The sequence below is a fragment of the Colossoma macropomum genome, unplaced genomic scaffold (genome assembly GCF_904425465.1).
Source record: "Colossoma macropomum unplaced genomic scaffold, Colossoma_macropomum, whole genome shotgun sequence".
Classification (NCBI taxonomy): Eukaryota; Metazoa; Chordata; class Actinopteri; order Characiformes; family Serrasalmidae; genus Colossoma; species Colossoma macropomum.
The window spans coordinates 18,112,089-18,133,480 of NW_023494804.1; the positions used below are offsets into that span (position 1 = coordinate 18,112,089).

The following is a 21,392-nucleotide window of genomic DNA, read 5'->3' on the forward strand; positions in this document are numbered from 1 at the left end:
TTGATTCTCATGAAAGTTAATCTGTTTATCTTTTTTCCCTCCAGGAACCCATGCCTTTGGCCGTCTGAGACGCACTGGCTTATGCAACGAAGAAACAGCAAGACAATCTGTTGTCCAGAAGACCCAAAAGCACCACCTGGAGAGCATGAGGTCTGACAGTCTGTAGAAGCGAGAAAGGAAAAACCAAGGACTATAGAATAATATCCGATGATCACCATCTGTCAGATACAAAGGAGCGCTCACTCTATAACATGAGGGAGGACACAGAGGGGCTTTTGCCTTATCCACACTCTCTCCCTCAATGCTGACAGGTTCTTTTTAGTCATCACTTTTTGGGGGGGTGTCCCCTCCTTGACCCCCCCATCTACTGGGATCTAACAAGGAAGCCAAGCTGCTGAACTAGGATACAAGTGGGTCTTCTTCCACCATGTTCCGGGTAGCACTGAATGCCAAATCCCTTATTGTTGATCTCTAAGAAAATACAGATTCACTGCAATCTAATCCACCTACTTCTTTGCTTTGGACTAGAGTGGGGCCACAAACCCGTTTGTCACTGACTTTGTTACGCTATTGATGCTCTTCCTCTTCGCCTTTCTCTAGTATTATCTCCTCACCTTGGCATCGATTTGCTTTCCAGTACTTTCTAGGAGTTGTTGTGGAGTACCTGTGTAACCCGTATTTGACCATGGGCTGCCGACAGAGTTCGGAGGAAAAAGAGGCAGCCAGGCGCTCGAGGCGCATCGACAGGCACCTTCGCTCAGAGAGCCAGCGCCAGCGGCGCGAGATCAAGCTCCTACTTCTGGGCACCAGCAACTCGGGCAAGAGCACCATTGTCAAGCAGATGAAGATCATCCACAGTGGTGGCTTCAATCTTGAGGCTTGCAAGGAGTACAAGCCGCTGATCCTCTACAATGCCATCGACTCGCTCACCCGCATCATCCGGGCCTTGACAACTCTCAAGATCGACTTCCACAACCCAGACCGTGCCTATGATGCCGTTCAACTCTTCGCCCTCACAGGTCCGGCTGAGAGCAAAGGGGAAATCACTCCCGAGCTTCTGGGTGTGATGAAGCGCCTTTGGGCTGACTCCGGGGTGCAGGAGTGCTTTCAGCGCTCCAACGAATACCACCTGGAGGACAACACGGCCTACTACCTTAACGACCTGGACCGGATCTCTGCACCCGAGTACATTCCAACCGTGGAGGATATCCTGCGCTCCCGAGACATGACCACTGGCATTGTGGAGAACAAGTTCACCTTCAAGGAGCTCACCTTCAAGATGGTGGATGTGGGTGGCCAGCGCTCAGAGAGGAAGAAGTGGATCCACTGTTTCGAGGGCGTTACCGCAATCATCTTCTGCGTGGAGCTGAGTGGCTACGACCTTAAGCTTTACGAAGACAACCAGACGGTAAGTGCAACAGCAGTGACTTTGGCACAAAGTTGATTAGATGCCAAATATGATTTAAATACAAAAATGGTCTGTAATACTCATTTGATACACAGGGCAATTCTAACAGATTGCAGCACACCACGGGAAGCATAGGGGGCGATATGGCTTCTATACTTCCATTGCACCAAGGAAAAATTTCTTGTTGCAAACTTTGAATGATGGCAGTGACAAACTGAGGGAGAAAAGCTGAAGGCTTAGTGGCCCAATTAGTCGATTAGTCAAATACTAATCAACAGTAGTCATTATTATTAATTAATTACTTATTAGTTTCATTGCACTGTAAAAGAAGAAAAAATGCTTGTCAAACAGATGGAACTTTGAATGATGGTGAGAAGAAACAGCAGAAGGCAAAGTGGTTCAAATTAGTCAAATGATTAAATAGTAATTGACGGCTTAATCAATTATGGAAATAATTAGTAGTTAATAAGCATTAATGATTAACGTAATTAGTAGTTTTGCACCATAAACTAAAAAAAAATCATGTTGCACAGACAGAACTTTGAATGTCAATTAATAGAATAATAATCGACAACTTAATCAATTATTGAAATAATCATTAGTTAATAATAGTTATTCATTAGTTTTATTGCACCATAAATAAAAAATGCCTCTTGTACAGAAAGAACTGATAGTGGTGGCAAAGTCAGAAGAAACAGCAAAAGGTATATGGCTCCAGTTAGTCGATTAGTCGAACAGTAACTTACAGTTAAAATTTTAATGAATATACAAATAATCATTAGTTAATCATAACTAATTATTAGTTTCATAGTTACACCATAAAACAAAATTCTTTCTCACGGTGAACAACTTAGATAGCAGAGGGCATAATGGTCCAATTAGTCAATTAATCGAATAATAATCAACAGCTGAAATTATTTAAAAAATAAGCATTAGTTAATAATCTGATAATTTGGTACTCTGAAAACTTGAGTTGCAGTTCCGGATGGCTTCTGAGTTTTGGGAAGTGAAACCTTCAGAGGAAATGCAAGATGAAGATTAAATATATATAGGAAGTTAGTTTTGGAGGGAGGAGGCCTTTCAAGCGAGGTCTTTCCTGTTATTTCATAACTCTATCTTAAGATTGACTAAACTATAAGTGTATAGCATTATAAGATGAGCCTAGCGCAATACCCACCAACCAGAGTGAAAGCAAACAGACGGAAATGAACAATAACATTAAGGCAATAGCGCTGATGTCTTTGAAAGCCGGTCCATACGCCTCAGTTCGCCTCAACGATGTGCGACTTGCTTGGATAAAGACATGGGGGAAAAGCAGAGAGAGGTGGCCAAGCGCAGCTGTGTTTTCTGGCAATTGAGGTGTCCAGATAATGCAAACAGAGCCACACTAGGATCTGACATTATCAGCGCTACGCGCTATGCCTCACCGTAAATCCATCCTGCCGCTGGCCACTGACGCTCATAATCCTTTATCTCCCTATTTCACGTTTCCCATGTGCCATCCTGCCCACAGAATTCGGCTCTCATGCTCCCCGCACTTGAGAGAGCTGACACTATTATGCCTGGTCTGCGCAAATAATTTACACATGATATTTACATTGGTCCACCGAATCGGATGCACTTGGGCAGTCTGTGGGTAAATAAAGGTGTGTTTGTTGTAGGAACTGATGTGCTTCTTCAAGTCTGCTTGTTTGCTCCCTCTTCCTGCATGAGCTAATTGCCAATCACCAACTTCTCACAACAAGAAAGTGGTGCATTAGCCTGGAATATCAATTAGCAATGGGGAGTTAAAAATAAAAGTGTTCTGTGAGTCATAAAGGGGGAGGGTGGGGGGCATGTACAAGAGTGATAATTGAGTTCGCAGTGCAAGGTGTTAGGGTGTACCTGCGAGAATTAGCAGTTTAGGCACCGGGGAATAGCTGATGTGAAGTTTTGAATGTCCTGCTGTGGTATGTGTGGTTTGCATGTGCGAGAGAGAGAGATAGGGTGGATAAGGATGTGGCGAGCAGAGGAAGTTGAGAGATGGTAGGAAATTAAAGTCAGCGTTCTGAGAGGGATGGTGGGGAAGCCTCACTTCAACAGCTTGCATGCACTTGATGCCCTTATCTCTTCCATAACGGCTGGAGCAGTTAAAGACGGGCTCAGGCCGTCTCCGCGGATGAGTCACTGTGTTGTAAAATTAGCAGTGTTGAACAATCCCTTACAGACTTTGAACTCAAATATACATGAGTACATCATCATATATACATATATATGTATTTATGTAAGTGTATATGTGCACAGTTCAGCTGCAGGTCTTTTAAAGTTAAGTATTAAATATACCTTCAATTAAACAGCTGACAAAGACTGAATAAAAAAACAAGGTAGAAATACACCGCAAAAACTTTATCTTTGCAAATGAAAACATCTTAAATCTAGTCAATATTCCTGAAATATCTCATTATGAGGTGGTTGTGGTAATATGATGAGACTTATTTCTAGACATTTTTTTACCTGTTTTAAGCCATTTTGTCTAATTAAAGAGCATTATTCAATTAGCAAATTATTTTACTTGTTTCAAGCAGTATTTCTCAAAGCAAGCAAAAATGAGGAGACCGGCCACTGGTTGAAATACGAATGGGAACATCTGTAACACTCAACTTTCCTATAAGGCCTTGTATACATGGTACGATCGTGCCGTACTACTGCGCATGTGTTCCACTGGCCTGAAACTGTTGGAGTGAAACTGTGGTTGTACATCTGCGGCTCTGCGACTCTGCAGTCTGACCATTCTCTATTCATATGGTAAACTCTGTACATGTACATTGTGTGCCCACAAAAACAGGATTGACCTAAATGGAAAGAAAACACAGTTTTCAGTTCTTAGGGGCTTCAACAACTACACTTAAGTGGTCGTATGGCGAAAACTCAAACTTACAGGTTTCCTTTAACTCAAATGAAGTTAATCAGCCATGTTTGAATTTTGCTTCTTTGGTTTTGCACTCTAGCTAACAGGTAATGGAAGCTTATATGCCACCAATTAGCATCATGCAAACTGCATGCCTAAATGTCCAAACGGTTGCCTCAGGTTGAGTCATGACAGTACAAACAGACTTGCTTATGTGGTTTCTGATACTATCATCTATAAAAACGGACAGATATTTATTTGAGATTACTTAACTAGATGTGGTTAGAGGCAGATATGTAATGGTTTAGGCATGCAGTTTGCACAGTGCTAATTGGTGGGGTATAAACTGAAGAACTTTGGACACCAAACGTGTCTTGGCTTGACTACAGTTTGAGTGAGGGGTAAATATGTGTAAGAAGCCATTAGGCCTGCTACAATTCTTACATAATCGCCTAATCACAATTATTTGAGCTGAATGCAGTTTCAAACATGGTTAGAAGGCCACAATGAGTGATGCTTGTTTATTTGAGCTTGAGCTGTGTCTCTCAACAGTGGGGAACTACTGAGTATTAACAACAAGCTGAGTATAACAGCAAACAAGACAGTTCAGCCAATTTCCTTTAATTTGTTGCAATAAAGGAAAAAAATACATGGCATGATTGTGACAGGTGGGGTATAAACTATTGTTTCACACACATTTGGACAATTTTTAAAAACATATTTTTTCTCAGTTTTCAAAATAATCTTTTTCCACACCAGACTCACCAGGGAGCCACTGGAAAGCCAGCAATTGTAATTGATGGCCGTGACCCCTTGGCCCACCCTTGATGGTGCCTTTGTATGGGGCCCAAACTTGCTTTTTCATTAAACTATCCCATTAACGCAAATGATTTGTTATATTCCTGACCTGGAGCATGAAATGTGCTGTCCTGTGAATATGTGGATTTGTCAAGAAGCAACATGAAGCATCATACATGTTTTATACCATTAAAAATGTGCTCCTGTACACACATATACTCCCCTGTTTATCCCCTGGGCTACATTAGGACTTCATGCATTTCATAAATCCAGAAGCAAGCTGGTAGAGGAGTGTAGGAGTGAGGGCCTGAGGCAGGAGCCCCTGAATTAGATTTATGAATGAGTACACACTGTATTAAGACTAGCCCACCACGCTTACAAAGCACCCAGTTAAACCACACCAAAGGTATCAAAGCAAGCAATGATTTTCATTTAAAGGGATATTCCAGTTTAAAACTAGCATTTAACATGTTATTTGTTATGTTATAGAACAGCAGTGTATCTGTAAGTCTCATCAGTTTGACAGAATTCACGATTTTATAGCATTTTTGTGGTTTTGTCTTACAGTGTTCTCTCACTACAATATCCATCATGCACTAAACAAATACATCATGCAACCATTGGAAAATTCAAATTCAAAGCCACACACTATATGGCCAAAAGTATGTAGACACCAGACCATCACACCTATGTGACCTTGTTGGACATCCCATGGCAAAATCATGGACATTAATATGGAGTTGGCACCCTCTGCAGCTCCACTTTTTCAATCGCACTCGTCAAAACGTCATTATGGAACTCACTTTGTGCACAGGGGCTCAGTCATTCCAGAACAGGAAAGGGCCTAACACTAAGTTGAAAGCACATAATTGTCCAAAATGTCTTTCTATGCCATAACATTAACATTCAGTGGAACTACGGGGCCCAAACCCTGAAAAACAGCCCCGCCCATTATTCCTCCTCTACTAAACTTTACTGTTAGCACTATACATTCAGATAGGTAGTGTTCAGATTTGTCCAGATTCGACCATCAGACTATCAGGTAGTGAACCATGATTCATCACTCCAGAGAACATGTTTCCACTGCTCCAGAGTCCTGTAATGGCATGCTTTACACCACTCCAGCAGTCGCTAGGCATTAGTCTTAGGCTTGTGTGCAGCTGCTCAGCCATGAAAATCCATTTCATGAAGCTCCAAATGCACAGTTCTTGTGCTTATGTTGCTTCCAGAGTTTACAGTTGACCAGGGCAGAAATTTCACAAACTGGCTTGTGGCAAAGGTGGCAGTGCGACGTTTAAAGTCACCGAGCTCCTCAGTATGACCTATTCTACTGCCAGTGTTTGTCTATGGAAATTGCATGGCTATGTGCTTTATTTTATACACATGTTAGCAATGGGTGTGGCAGAAACACTTGAACTCAATAATTAGCAGGGGTGTCCACATACTTCACTCTATGAAGTCTCTATTCCATGTTGATAACAGTACATTGAGCAGATGATGATCCTTCAAGAGCAACTGAATTGGGGAAACAGGTGGAACTAATTAGAGCTGCAATAAGACTCTGCAGGAGTTCGACTCATTAACAATCACTTATTGCACACGTTTTGGACCTGGCTGTTTTGGGTTCATGAACACATTACTGTTAGCTATATTTTGGAAAATCATACATATTTTTATAAGGTTAGTGTTGCTTCTAAGCTTTTGACCAGCCGTAAAACACCTAAACAGCCTGACGGGCAGAGAGAGAGAGAGGAGATACAGGGGCAGGGTTAATCAGAGACACAGCATGATCTGTTGTAGAGGTCAAAGGCCACTGCTGTAAAATACTCCATATGCAGAGTAATAATGATGACTGAAACACAGTATGTTTTACACACTACAACAATGCACCATATGCAGCCCCCGTGACACAGCTATTAGATGTTGATTCCATGTGAATCCACAAAGCGCTGTGAGGTCATGAACCCTCTGCAGCTGATGCAGTAAATGGTCTGTGGGCTGCACACACACTTTCTGGTTGCTTCTGAAGAGTAGCTTAGTATTACTGATAATCTTCTTTGGAAAGAGCAAATAATATAGAAACTATAATGCATTAGTGTAGTTTTACATGCTTAGCACATAGCATGTAGCATACAGCATGGCACTTTTTGAACAGTAGCTTGGTATGGCTATTATTCTTCTTAATACTTAAATATTTGCTATAGTAAAGACTGTCTAGGACTGTAAGGTCATGAACCCTCTGCAGGTTATGCAAATGTTCTATGGACTGTACAAAATGTAATATTAGTCATTTTACTAGTAAGTTAACATGCTTAGCACATAGCATACATAGCATACAGTATGGCTGGTTCTTTTTGGACAGTAGCGTAGTATTACTAACAGTCTTCTTTGAAAACAACAAAGAGTATGTAAAGCATTAATGCTAGAAAGTGTACATGCTTAGCATCTAGCATGCATTGAATATTACTGATAGTCTTCTTTGGAAATTGTAAGTAATATAGAATATATACAGAATTATAGCACTAGCAGGTTTACATGCTTAGCATGTAGCATGCATAGACTGTTACTGATAACTCTCTTCGGAAATGGTGAGTAATATAGAATATACAGAATTAGTGCTAAGAAGTTTACCTGTTTAGCCTGTAGCATGGAACATACAGCATGGACTTGCATTTCTGGTACTTTTTGAACAGTAGCTGAATATAAGTGATAGTATTCTATTCTAAAAATATGTATTGTAGCAATAATTATATGGCATTATGACAGTCTCAGAGTACAACAACATAATTAACAATATTGTACAATCTGACAGAATCACGCCGTAAATACACAGAGACAAAAATGATCCTTAACTTTACACTCTACTCTCACACAGAATTCATTAGGCTACATTATCTTTCTTTATTATTGTTCACTATTTTCATTATATGCAGAGAAAGACTCAAGATGCTAGTAAGAACTGGTTAGCTCTGTTCTGTGTTGTAATTTGACCTTGCTATGTAATTTGGATGTCAAAAGAGAAGACACTGGCCATGATGTTTCTGCTTATTGCACAGTGTATGAAGAGGCCGTCAGGCAGAGTTGACGTATTCTAGCTTGGCCCTGCTCCAACTGACTGGGCACTAACTGGCTGCAGGCCAAGGTCATCGACCCTTCTAGAAAAAGAGCGCACAGCCACAAAACAGCTCACATCTGGAATAATAAAGAGACACTGATTAAGCCTGTAGTGCTGCGCTAAGCTGTGGTGCTAATAATTATGCTAACATAGGCTTTTTATTGAAAGTGCTTCAAAGTTTAGAGCTCGTTTAAAACTTTGTCCAGAAAACTGGCCCTAATGGTTCAGGGTCATAATTCTGTTCTTTCTTAGATTTTATTTTTATCCACTTTTGTTCATGTAGGTCTCAAAACATCATCATTTATTCTGACATGACCATTTTTGAACCTCTCTTTAGCCCTGAGAATCAAACAGGCAGTTTTGGTTCCTGTGCCTTAATTAGTAAATGACCTCTGTTTGACCTCTGCCTTGTATTGTGGCTCATCTGAAAGTCTGGGCTGAAGCAGTCCTTATAATTTCAGCATGAGTGAGCGAGATCTGAACTGAACAAAAACAAGAATTTCAGACGCACTGTTTTTGTAGCTTGGGTCCATATGTGGACTATACTGACTCTGGAGTGAATCATGTCAAACTCTTTCAGTGGTGAAATGTTTTTCTATTATATGGGCCATTTAAACTTTATTGCTTTAGATATTACTTTTGTCATTGTGATGTTTAATTAGCTACAGTAGAATATACATATAAAATACAAAGATACACCCAAATAAACATTAAACTCCTTTTCTGTCTCAGAAATGGCTCCTTTGGAGTTTAAAGAATCATGTTTAAAATGCAATTGGTGTAATATTTTAAGACTTCTGGAAGCTGCTATGAGTACTACAGCAGTGGGATAGTGGGACAGTACTTTGTCTCCATAGCTTGAGGTTGCAAGCTGTTATCTATACATCTTAAATTACAGAAAAATGGTTAAAGATATGCTAAGTGTAACATCTCTGCACTTTAATGTACCCATATCCAGCATTTTTCTAGAATTTTAGTTTTTCCCCTAAGAGAAGAAGATTTTTTGATGTTTGTATGGGTTTATGTGCCAAAAACACTCATAATTAATTCTTACGTGACTCTCTTAATCCCTAAGAATTAAACAGGCTGTTTTCTGTTACTATTCCTTTAAGACTGATATGTAAATGAGCTCTGTTCTGATTGGCTGCCCTGTATTGTGCCTCATATAAAAAGCAGTCCACGCTGAAAACCTCCTTATAACTTCAGTGTGAATGGGCAGAACTAAACTGCTGTATGCTGAATATGTGCATGTGTGAATTTTCATGAAATCACTCATACAGTGACTTAAGAACAGCCTGTTTTTGCATCTTAGTTTTCATAGATGGACTGAATGGACGCGGGGCTGAACAGTGCATTTAGAAACTTCAACACAATTTAGTTTACCTACTCCATTAAAATTGAGGAACATTTGTTTTTCTATGAAATGAGCTTTAAGTCATTTCATCCTTCCTGACATCAAACTTTAGCTTTTTTTTACTTTGGTAGTTTATGTTCTTGGTCATATTAAGCATAATTAATCATATCACATCATTTAAAAAGACTGTATTCTTGTTGTCTTTCATCAAAATGTATGACTTTTTCTGCCTCTAAAACATCCTCTGATTTTTTGATGACATCAGTGTGCACTAGTGGGTGGGGCAAAATAATATTAAACTGTAATATCATTATGTTTCACCTCCATCTCCCACGCCCACCCATCATGGAGGGAAAATGCTTAGCCAGATCAGAGACCCTGAAAATGTGTTATCATTTCAGATTCACTTTGAAGTTAAAAGGGCATTCTGGTCTAAAATTACGGTTTAATATGTTATGCAGTCTTCTGTGGTGCAGCACTGTATCCCTCAGCCTCATCAGTTTGACATAATTCCCGATTTTATATTCTTGTCGTGTTTTCATTCATCAGTGTTCTCTCACTACAGTACCCAGCATGCATTATGCAAATACATCACACAGCCATTGGAAATCCCTGTGGTGTCAACCAAGTCAAAGTTTTAAGTCAAATTAAAGTTTATTTATAAAGCGCTTTTTTATAACAGGCGTCATCACAAAGCAGCTTTACAGAAAAATCCGAGCCTCCAAGAGCAAGAGGAAGAAACTTTGAGAGGAATCAGGACTCAAAAGGGGAACCCATCCTCCTCTGGTCGACACCAGATAACAAACAATAACACAAAAGCAACATGAACAGAGAATACGGTTTTAACTTTAGCGTAAGTAAAAGACACAGAAAAAGGGAAAAGCAGGTGAAGCAATGGCTCTAATGAGTCTATGCAGCAGCAGCATCAGGAGGGTCAGTTCAGGTTGGTGAGGTTTGCACATCGTTGTACAGCGGGAAGCTCCATGGTGGTCAAACTGGTCCAGAAGGCTGGTGAGCAGTGGGCACCTGATTAAGGCAGATGAAGCAACAGCATCAGACTGCCCAAGAAGTCTAGTTCCTTTGACTTACATTGAAAATAAAATATGTTTTTCTATCTCCTATAAAGTTATTATTTTGGAGATTCGAGGTTTTGTTCCAACAGCAGCGAATTGTATTCTTAAATAACATATCATAACGTCACTGTCCAAAATAGTAACTTTAGATATAAGTCAATGTAAACAGCATAAAGGATGACTACTGTGTTTAAATGATGAATTGAGATTTTTTTTTGTTTTGTTTTTGGACAGCAATGACATGCGCCTAAGTTAAAATGGAAGTTGAAATGGACAGTGGACAACGTTTAAGTGTGCTTTTAGGAGGTTCTTTCTTCTACCTGAGACGCAAAAAAGAGTACAAAGATTATCATTTCATGAGGCACAGTTAGTTCTCCTCCCGCTCTCTCTCTCTCTCTTTCTGTCTCATGCTCACACCCCTCCCCTCAACGTCCCTTTTCTCAATCCTCTTTTTTTTTGACCCATCCCTCTTAAAAAAAAAAGAGCCAGTTGTCACAGCAACCGTCGCCTAGCAACAGAGCAGGTCCAACGCTCCTAATCCAGGGCTGTTGACAATGAGCTGTGACGAGTTGGGGTGGGGTTTGGGGAGGGGGGATTTGGTGGTTTGTACAACGCTCTAGAGAGATAGAGAGAGTGTGTAAACGAGAGGAGAGAGAGAGAGAACGAGAGAGAGAGAGAGAGAGAGAGAGAGAGAGATAGATAGATAGAGAGAGAGAGAGAGAGAGAGAGAGAGAGAGAGAGAGATAGTACCCGTGTAGAGTTGGGCAGGGTAGAGAGGGAGCTGCATTGCGCAACGCGGCCCGCTGAAATGAGCAGTACAGAAAGAGAGAGAGAGAGAGAGAGAGAGAGAGAGAGAGGGAGAGAAAGAAAGAGAGAGAGGACACTGTGTTTAGCTGGGAGGGAGGAGATGTGGGTCATGGGAGAAAAATGCACACGCATCTCAGGAGGCCGTGTTTGGCTCTGGCAGCCACTTCAGTCACGGAAGACCACTGGCCACAAGGCATCTTTTATTCTTACCTAATAAACGACAGCTGCTTCTCTGGCCCTGTGCGCAGCTTCAGAGATCATCTCTGCATTTATTCCTCCCTCGACTGGTGATGATAACTGAACCTCAAACTACTGACCTACATTCAAACATTCATGGTAATTATGCTTATGCAATTCAGCCTGTCAGCCATCCTTTCCTGCCTGAGTCCCAAACTGTCATATTTGCCACAGGTTCTATATCTCGTAGCTACGGCAGTAAACATGAGCATTGTTATTACAATAACATCCAGCTAGGCCTCGTTTACAAGGACTTATATTCTTTCTTCAATCTAATTTTTTCCCCTGGGGTCCACTTATTATTTTTGTGTGGTTTTATATACCAAAAACAGTCATAATTCATTTTTACATGACTCTCTTTATGCCTTTATGAGTTCTGCTCAAAATTATCTGTTTTGGTAGTGTTATGATTGTTCTGGTACTGACAAAATGGAATGTTCAGTCATTTATTTTAATAAACTAAATATAATAAAGGTACAGCGTCACTCAGAGCAAAAGTATTTCAGTCTAAATTCCAAACCTTAATTAGATTAATGAGATTGTACATGTTTTTTCTTTTTTCGGTCCTGTTAAATGTGTATGTGGGTGTCTGAGTGCGGAGTTTGATGTTGTACTCTGTGTCTTCTACACTGCGTACTTGCTATATAGTGACATATAGTAGTGATCTGTTTATTATAACACAATGAAAAGCAGATGGCCTCGGTGGTGAAGTGGTCAGGCTGACCTGAGGTTTCACAGACAACAGAAAAAAGGAAGTCTTTGGTGTTGCTTAACTTGTGAAAAACTGCATCACTGCAAGACTACTGCCTACATGCATGCTGGAACACAGATGAGTTATTGGTTGTAATTTTGGGCAGTAATTCCAATATTGCAGCAAAGAATGTAGTTATGTTATAACTGAAGTTTGGGGGGAGGAACATGCCTGAAACCCCTCCTTCTTACAATCTTACGCCCTATAAATTCACATCCTCAACTTCTTTTCCTGTACTGAAGAATTCGCAAACCCCACTGCCACCCCATCTCCTCCCAGTTCTTCAGTTGTGAGCCCAGCCCAATTTTTCAGAGTCCCACCCCTGCCCCAATCAGTCTTTTCTCATACTACCACCACCATGTTGAAGGCATGGTCTGAAGCCAGTTGTTCCTCTATTAAATATAGTATTCTCTCTGAATACCATCTACCATAAGAATCTATGAACACATTCATACCTCACTACAATGCATATGTAAGATATTATAAGCATGGCTATAAACATTTACTTTATACCTATGTTTATTATGCATTACGAGTTGCAAACGTAACGCTTTGTAATAAGAGTTCATAACATTTCTTTTAACATCTTATTTTTTTTTAGAAAGTGATGTTTTAACCCCTGAACAGACCATGACCCCAAACTTTTATTACACACTTCTATAACCTAAGAATAGCTCCACTGGTTTGCACTGAAATCCCTGTAGTTACAGAATAATAACGAAATAACAAAATAATAATAATTCTTAGTATGTAATAAGCCTGGGATTTTAAGGGATTAACTGTGTTGTGTTTGCAAGCTTGAAGTGAAGTGACAGAATTTATATATGCATTAGATTAATACTAATATTGTTACTTTTGCAGTGAAAATTACAGTCATATGTAAAAAAAAGCATAAAATATAAAGCCTTTACTTTTGCACATGCATGTTATGTTTTTTTTCCCCCAATATGCTAAATTCAGCAAATAAACAATACTCGTGCATTAAAACATGTTCTGTACAGAAGATGTGTTCACTTCTTTTCACTTTTCAACGATGTCGTTTGACTAGTGGTGCCCAAACTTTTGCACACAACTGTGAATTATCATGAATGCTGCTTCCAAAGCACAATGTTAGCAGCTCACATGTTTTTTTTATATTTCTAGCTATGTTGTTAATGCATTATAACATGTTATGAATGTGTCCGTAGGTTGTTATGTACACAGTATTCATAGAAAGATTTTTGGCCCCCTCTTTGCTTTGTATCCAACTGAGCTTGGGCCGCAGCTGCTCCGGAGACCACAAGCGGGTTGTGATTTATTTCCACAGAGAGCTGAATGTAAATTAAAGTTCTTACACAAAGAAATAAGACACACACAGATACACAAGCGCGAGCCATTCCGACCTGCTGTGCTGTTAGCAATGCACGAAAAGTGAAATAAGGCCGTGCAGCACAGACAGAGAAGGCTCTCCGATATTTTACGTGGATGTCGATAAGACAAACAATAGTGGCGGAGGCAGCGCAGTGAGAGCTATAAAGGGATGTTGCGCTGGTCAGGCAGACTGCTTATGGCTCTGTGGCCTTTTAAGGCAAAGATAAGCCATGTCATCGTTTTAGGCATGTAGTCTGTGATATTGGACATTTTTCATTAACAGACATTTTAAAGAAAAAAACACACCACAGTCACACTGACTGAACGGACTCATTTCACAAAGATAAGCATGTTTTTGTTGTATTTATTTTTAGGTTGGATACAAAGAGAGAGAGAAGCTGCATTAGGATTTGCTCTTTCTTAAAGACTCAAGTTTAAAAATATATAGAATAATAAAAGTATAAAAGTAAGAAAAAAGTATTATTGCTTTGTTGAAATAATGATGGCAGTAAAAGTAAAATCATTCCAAAGAAACAACTTGTACAAAGGTAGCAGCTCCAAAACTACATAAAGGGGAATTCCACCAATTGTTCAAATGTTCTGCATAATTAAATGGTTGTTGTAAACAGAGTCATTCAGAGTGGTTTGGTGTGAAAAGCTCTGTTCTAGAGAAACTTACTGAGTCAGAATTGTTCACAGTGGTGGTGATAGGAACCAGACGTCCACCTCTAAAAGCTCCCTCACAGAAAATTATTACATGAAATGGTTATGAATACACTGGTGTCTGGTGTCTGAGATATTGGTTCCTATGGATTCCTATCACCAACACTGTAAAGGAATCAGAGTGTCTACAATCAACCATTTCACACCAAACCACACTTAATGATTCTGTTTACATCTCAACCACTGAATTATGAAGATATTTTGAAAAACTGGTGGAATTTTTTATTTAAATACTGATTAACTTGTATAAGTGCAGTGAAATTTCTTAGTACATCTAGGCTTCAGCATAGGAACTGAAGTTTGTGGATCAGTCACAGGGGGCCAGTTGAAATATTATGTCCCCTCAGGTTTGCATTCCTGTTTTGCTCTTCATAATAACCCACTTTTCTAACTGCACTGAGGGAATTACAGAGATTTCCCACTAGAGCAAACCAGTTGATATAACCCGACATATGTATGACATATAGCTGTGTGCTACTGTTCTCTGTTTAGTTCATTTCCATTCGATGTTTGTGAAGCTTTTCAGCCCAACATGATTTTTCATCTCTATTTTACAATGTTCAAATAAGCTTGAAAACCTATCACTTTCACTATCGTAACAGTAGCATGGAGAAAAAGTGAAATTTACCACATGAACAAAGCAAAATTACTGTAAAGGTTTATTACCCTGGGTTTTTTGGACAAATACAATACAAATACACTTTTTAAAAAGAAAACGGACAGATTTCTTTCGTAATCACTGTGACTCCCTAGCCTTTCAGCTGCAGTCCAGCAAATATTTTCTTTATTTTCTACATTTTTATAGCCAGCATGTTGCTTGTCATTTAAGCTGCTCTGCTCTGCCACCAACCTGATGCACATTAGCTTGGATTGTATTCGTGACAATGGAGCCAGATTTTTTAAGAGCTGACTCCAAATAAATTGAACACAGTCCACAAAACTGAAAGATCAGCATCAATATGGATGTTTTTATTTTCTTTTTCTTTTAACTCGGTGTGACCTTAAATTGTCTTCATCAGTTATTATGATTGTAATTTTTGCTAACATCGAATATACATACATCCATCCATCATCTAAACCGCTTATCCTTCTGGGTCGCGGTGGGGTGCTGGAGCCTATCCCAGCTGTCATTGGGCGGAAGGCAGGATACACCCTGGACAGGTCGCCAGTCCATCGCAGGGCAGACAGACAGACATACACAGTCACACACACACACACACACTCACACTCACACCTAGGGGCAAATCAGCATGTCCAATTGGCCTGACTGCATGTTTTTGGACTGTTGGAGGAAACCAGAGTACCCGGAGGAAACCCACGCAAACACGGGGGGAACATGCAAACTCCACACAGAAATGACCCTGGTTGCCCGACTGGGAATCGAACCCAGGCCATTCTTGCTGTGAGGCAACAGCGTTTACCCACTGCGCCACCGTGCCGCCACATCGAATAATAATATTATTATTATTATTATTATTATTATTATTATTATTATTATTATTATTATTATTATTATTATTATTATTATTATTATTATTATTATTAAGTGCCAAGTTGACTCAATGTCTGTCTTCTGGTGAGCATATGGATAGTGTTTCACCAGAATATTCTGTTTTCTGTTAGGCCTATGAATGGCTGGAATAATCGACTATACTGATGAAGTTAAAACTCGTTTTTAGTTTAAACTGAGGGGCTGGAGACTTATGTTCTTAACTAGAACTAGGCTGGTCAGCTAGCTAACAGGCTAAAAGATAGCCAACAGCCTAAACAACTCCATCATTAATATCACGGGCCTGAATTAAAGTACTTACAGTATCATTAATGTAAAATGGCAGTATAAAAGTCTAAAAATGTCACTTGAATGGATCACAGGCTTCAAATGTTCGTGTTTCAGTCAGAAGTCACGTCAAACCCAGGCTGAATCCCAAAGAGCTCTGTACTCCCTAAATAGTGTGCTAGCTATGAAAGTTTAGAAATTTTAGCCTCTACAGCCAAATAGTGCATCATTTATTGGGTATGGATGTGGCTGAGTCCCAAATGACTATGTCTTAGCTGTATTTTGCACTGTTGGGGTGCAGGTGAAGTATTTAAATTCCTATGTAGTGCACTATTTAGGGACCATTTGAGATTAGCGCCAGCATGAGAAGAGGGTCGCTGCTGGATTTGTGCTAAATAAGACTCACGGTGGTAATTTGGTGACCAAAAAGAACTTATAAAGCAAAGGATTCGCATTAAACAGTTATCATATGTTCTTTGTCATGTGATAAAAACTTTTAAAAAATCATTAAATGACCGCAATATACAGCGATGGGCGACTGAACGTTCTCCTCATTCAGCTGTCCATGGTTGCTTGGTAACGATACCATTCTCTAAAAGAACTACATTTCTTGGCAGAATACTTTATTATGTTGATTATTATAAATAATGACTTGAATTATTTTCTAAAAAAATGTGATTATGATTTTAGCATATTTTTTGTTGGCCACCATTAAATAAAAGCAATAAGCCATCTGAGGCCGTGCGTTACTGCGATTTTATCATAGAGAAGGTAGTTTTACTCAGCTTTGCATCGAGTCTAAGAACACCCTTCCTGTGATAAAATCGCAGTTATGCAAGGCCTCAAGTGGCTTATCGCTTTAGTATAAAACTCCACAGTGAGAGGCAATAGCAATCACAGAAAAGTACTGATGCAGTCACCAACATAACAGAATGAAATGACACACTAAAAGGAAAAAGGAAATACAATTTAATGACTAAAACAGAACTGAGTATAATCACTCACGTACTTCAGTAGAAGTAAAGGTGTTCTCATTTGATATTACTCTGCATTTCACTGTATAGCGAACAATATGTGGTGAGTTAACATGTGAACCATTCTAAACACAGTGAAAGAGTGTGTGAGAAAGAGAATGGGGGAAAGAGAAGAGAGACTAATCCTCACTGTAGGGTCACATGATAATTATCAATTACAGCGTATCTTGCTGTGCAGTGTTCTCTGTGTGGCGGCAGCTGTTAGAAAGGCCAGCCGTTCTTGGATATCAGTGAAAATCACTACAACATTAGAACTACAGCATCAACCTGTGGGTGAAAATATTGGAAAAAAAATTCAGGCAAGGGTATATCTGGTGCTGAAACACAATCAAGTTAAAGTAAAATTATGGCTCAGGCTGTGGCTGTGGTAGTCAGAGTCCACACTGAAAAGAGTATGCATTGATTTGTCTTGACTCAGATGTGCACATCATTCGACCTTTTTCACACTGACTGGTTCTACAGTTTTCAGTACATCTACAGTTTTTTTGTTGATTTTTTTCAATTTTTCTAACAGAATTTGAAAACATCAGCTGCCCTTTGCAATGTGTTCAAACTATATGATGAACAAACCAATAGAAATGCTTCAAAATGAAAAAATGCTAATTTCATTAACTTTCATTCAAAGTTAAGAACATTTTTTCTTCTCCTGTAGTTACCACTTTGGAGATATGATGATGTACAGATACACATACGCACAATAAGATGCTTTTTTAGTTGATTTTATATTTCATAATTCACATCAAACAGAATGCATGAGAAATGAGAGACAACACTATACACTGACCGTTGATGGACAATCTTCTGGACAAACTCTATGCAAATGAGCTGAGCAGTGACCAAAATGTTGATATGTGCCATGGAAAGCAATTGTGTTACACCTCTAGTCGAGCTACTCACCTTGATTCAACACTCATACTCGTACAAACATTGAGCAGGAGATAATTATATACCTCAACTCATATCATAAGTAAAACTTCATTTTCACTGAAGCACACTTTTGTTAACTCATGACATTTTCAATGGGAAACAGTGCTGGACTGCAAGCAGGCCAGTCTGGCACCCGCACTCTCTGATTACCCAGCCATGCAGGTGGAACACATGCAGAATGTTTCTTGATGTCACCATGTGTCATGTACCTGAAAAAGACGGCATCTGGAAGGCAGCAAATATTGCTCCAAAACGTGCTCAGTGTTAATGGTGCCTTTACAGATGAGCAGGTTACCCACTAATACAACACCATGACAGATGCTGGATTTTAAACTTTATGCTGGTAACAATGTGGATGGTCCTTTTCTCCTTTGACAGAAGACAACGTCCACTATTTCCAGAAACAATCTGAAATGTTGACTCATCAGACCACAATACAGGTTTCCACTGAGCATCATTCCATTCCAGATGAGCTCGAGCCCAGAGAAGGCATGAGTTCACAGTCAAACTGTGTTTATTAACACTGCTGGTTGTTAATGCTGGGCCGTCTGAGGGATTGAAGGTCACACACATTCAGTTGTGGTTTTCAGTCTTGACCTTTACACAGAGAGATTTCTCAGGATTCCCCGATCCTCAGTTTTTGGAATGTGTTGCAGACATCTATTTAAGAGTGAGTGAATGTTTACAGAAGATAATGAAGCTGATCAGGTAAAACATTAAATATGTCATCATTGTTAGGTTACAGGTTACAGTGAATTTATAAATCACTGCTTTCTGTTTTTATTTGCATTTCACCTACTGTCCCAACTGTTTTTGGAATTTTTTGGGTTTGAATACATTAACACAGTTTTGTCTTTCAGTTTACTGACATCTAGAAGTAGACAGACAGAGAGATAGTCAGACAAACAGAGAGACAAACAGGAAGGCAGACAGACAGACGGACAGACAGATAGATAGACAGACAGACAGACAAACAGATTTCTCTCTGTCTCTCTCTCTCTTTGTCTCTCTTTATCTCTCTCTCTGTAAATCCCTCTTGTGTTTGTCGTTGCTGTGGTGATTATGATAGCGAGTCATTTATATTAAACTTTAGGTGGATGGATTTTTCCGTTGGTCGGGCATCTCCAGCTATTTCTGTTTACTGGAAACAAAACATTAAACATCAGTGCGCTGCTGAGGCTCCTCATTACTCCTCAAGCTTAATTAAAGCCTGTGTGTGGGGAGCGCTGGGGGAGAGGGAGCACTCTTGGGGGGTTTTAAGTGGGGATGTGGGGAAGGGGGTTCACGCTGTGCTGCGTGTTTTGCAGTAGGGGGGCATCCCCCCTACTTTCACTTATTCACTCTTTCTCTCTCTCTCTCACTCTCTCTCTGTCTCTTTCTGTCTCTCTCTCTGTCCGTCTCTCTCTCTCTCTGTTTAATTCCTAAACTTTGTATGGATATCACCATATTATGCTTTAGTGTATAATCTTTTTTAGTGTGTCCTCTCTTGAATACCTTTATTACAGCTTTCACTCTTTTCAGGAGGCTTTGCTTCCCGAACACATTCATATTCAAACACATTATTTTGATAAGAAGATGTTTAATAAATGATATCTAATAAATAATAACTTTAATAAGAAGTAGTATAGTATTTATTCATAGTCATTTCTTGGCACATTATCTGCTTAAAGTTTCGACCATCACTTTTTTAAATATGAGGCACTCCGAGTTTTCATTTTATTACAACTTCACTCTGGATATTCATTTTATCAAACCGTCATTGGTGATATTCTATGAACGTTTCAGTCACATACACAATGCTGTGTATCATTCTAGACACTCATTTTTTCATTTTCATTCACAGCTTTATAATTAGCTGGATCCTGTGAATTGTAGACTAGTGGCATCATATACATTCATTTATCTTCAGTGAAATTGGTTTCATAATAATGAAAACTGACATTAAACTTGAATGTGAATGGTTGTGTTCATTTCTTCTCACTAAAGAGTCCTTAAAGCACAATGTATTTATCCATCTGGCCCTGTTCTGTCTCACTCTCCTTCTGCTCTCTCTCTCTCTCTCTCTCTCTCTCTCTGATCTTGTGATTTGCTTAGAGCGTGATGTGTTGTTTAACCTTTTGAACAGCGGCTCAGTCTTCACTAAACCCCTCCTCCAGTCACACGCTGCTGCTGCCCACCACGTGCCCACAGCCATTGCATCAGACACTGCACACAGTACAGACATATACATGCACAGACCATGAACAGCATTTAAAACATTTAATTTAATTTGCTTTATTACAAACAATCTTATACTTCCACTCACTGGCCACTTTATTGGAAACACCTACCTTGTACTTCCACTCACTGGCAACTTCACTAGAACCTCCTACCTTGTTCTTCCACTCACCGGCCACTTTATTAGAAACACCTACCTTGTACTTCCACTCACTGGCCACTTTATTAGAAACACCAATGTTGTGCTTCCACTCACTGGCCACTTTATTAGACACCTACTTTGTGCTTCCACTCACACATGCACACACACACATACACATACATATTTTCTAAGCCGCTAACCCTTCTGGGTCGCGGGGTGGGAGATGGAGCCTATCCCAGTGGTCATCGAGCGGAAGGCAGTATACACCCTGGACAGGTTGCCAGTCCATCGCAGGGCAGGCTTCCACTCACTGGCCACTTTATTATCACTCTTTTTCCACTGAATATTGGTGCAAAAATTCCAGCAAAACCATAATAGAGCTGAAATCTGTTCCTGTCACTTCATGCAGATAACTGGAATAATTAAACCCTCATGAAGGATATGGATAAACCAGAAGAGATTATAGAAAATTCAGTGTGAGTAAGTGTCTAATTTCACTCATTTGGTGTAAAGAGAATTTAACCTGTAGTGCTATTATATATGGTTTCAGTTAGTATTGTGCAAAATGCATGCATAAGTCACCATTTGAGTTGTTCACTAATCACTAATAGGCTAAATATATGGTGGCACTGTTATCTATAAACATGGACTAAAGTATGTTGCAAAGCTACAGTAGCAGCAATTCTGAAACCTGAATTATGTCTGCACTTTTGTCCATTTTTATAGATAATATGAGATGGGCATTTCAGTCAGTTCTTATATTTGCATTTGTAAGGCATTACTATTCAAATA

The 21,392-nt window shown here is 39.6% G+C and overlaps 1 protein-coding gene across 3 annotated transcripts in view; it reads left to right on the top strand.

The window, feature by feature from the left end:
• Positions 1-21,392, top strand: part of gnaz (guanine nucleotide binding protein (G protein), alpha z polypeptide) — an 86,073-nt gene that overhangs the window by 51,410 nt on the left and 13,271 nt on the right. For all 3 annotated transcript variants that reach the window (XM_036594656.1, XM_036594659.1, XM_036594657.1), the window contains exon 2: positions 45-1,408. In XM_036594656.1, the coding sequence (XP_036450549.1) occupies positions 686-1,408 (723 nt within the window). In that variant the 5' untranslated portion in view covers positions 45-685. The remainder of the gene's footprint in view (positions 1-44; positions 1,409-21,392) is intronic.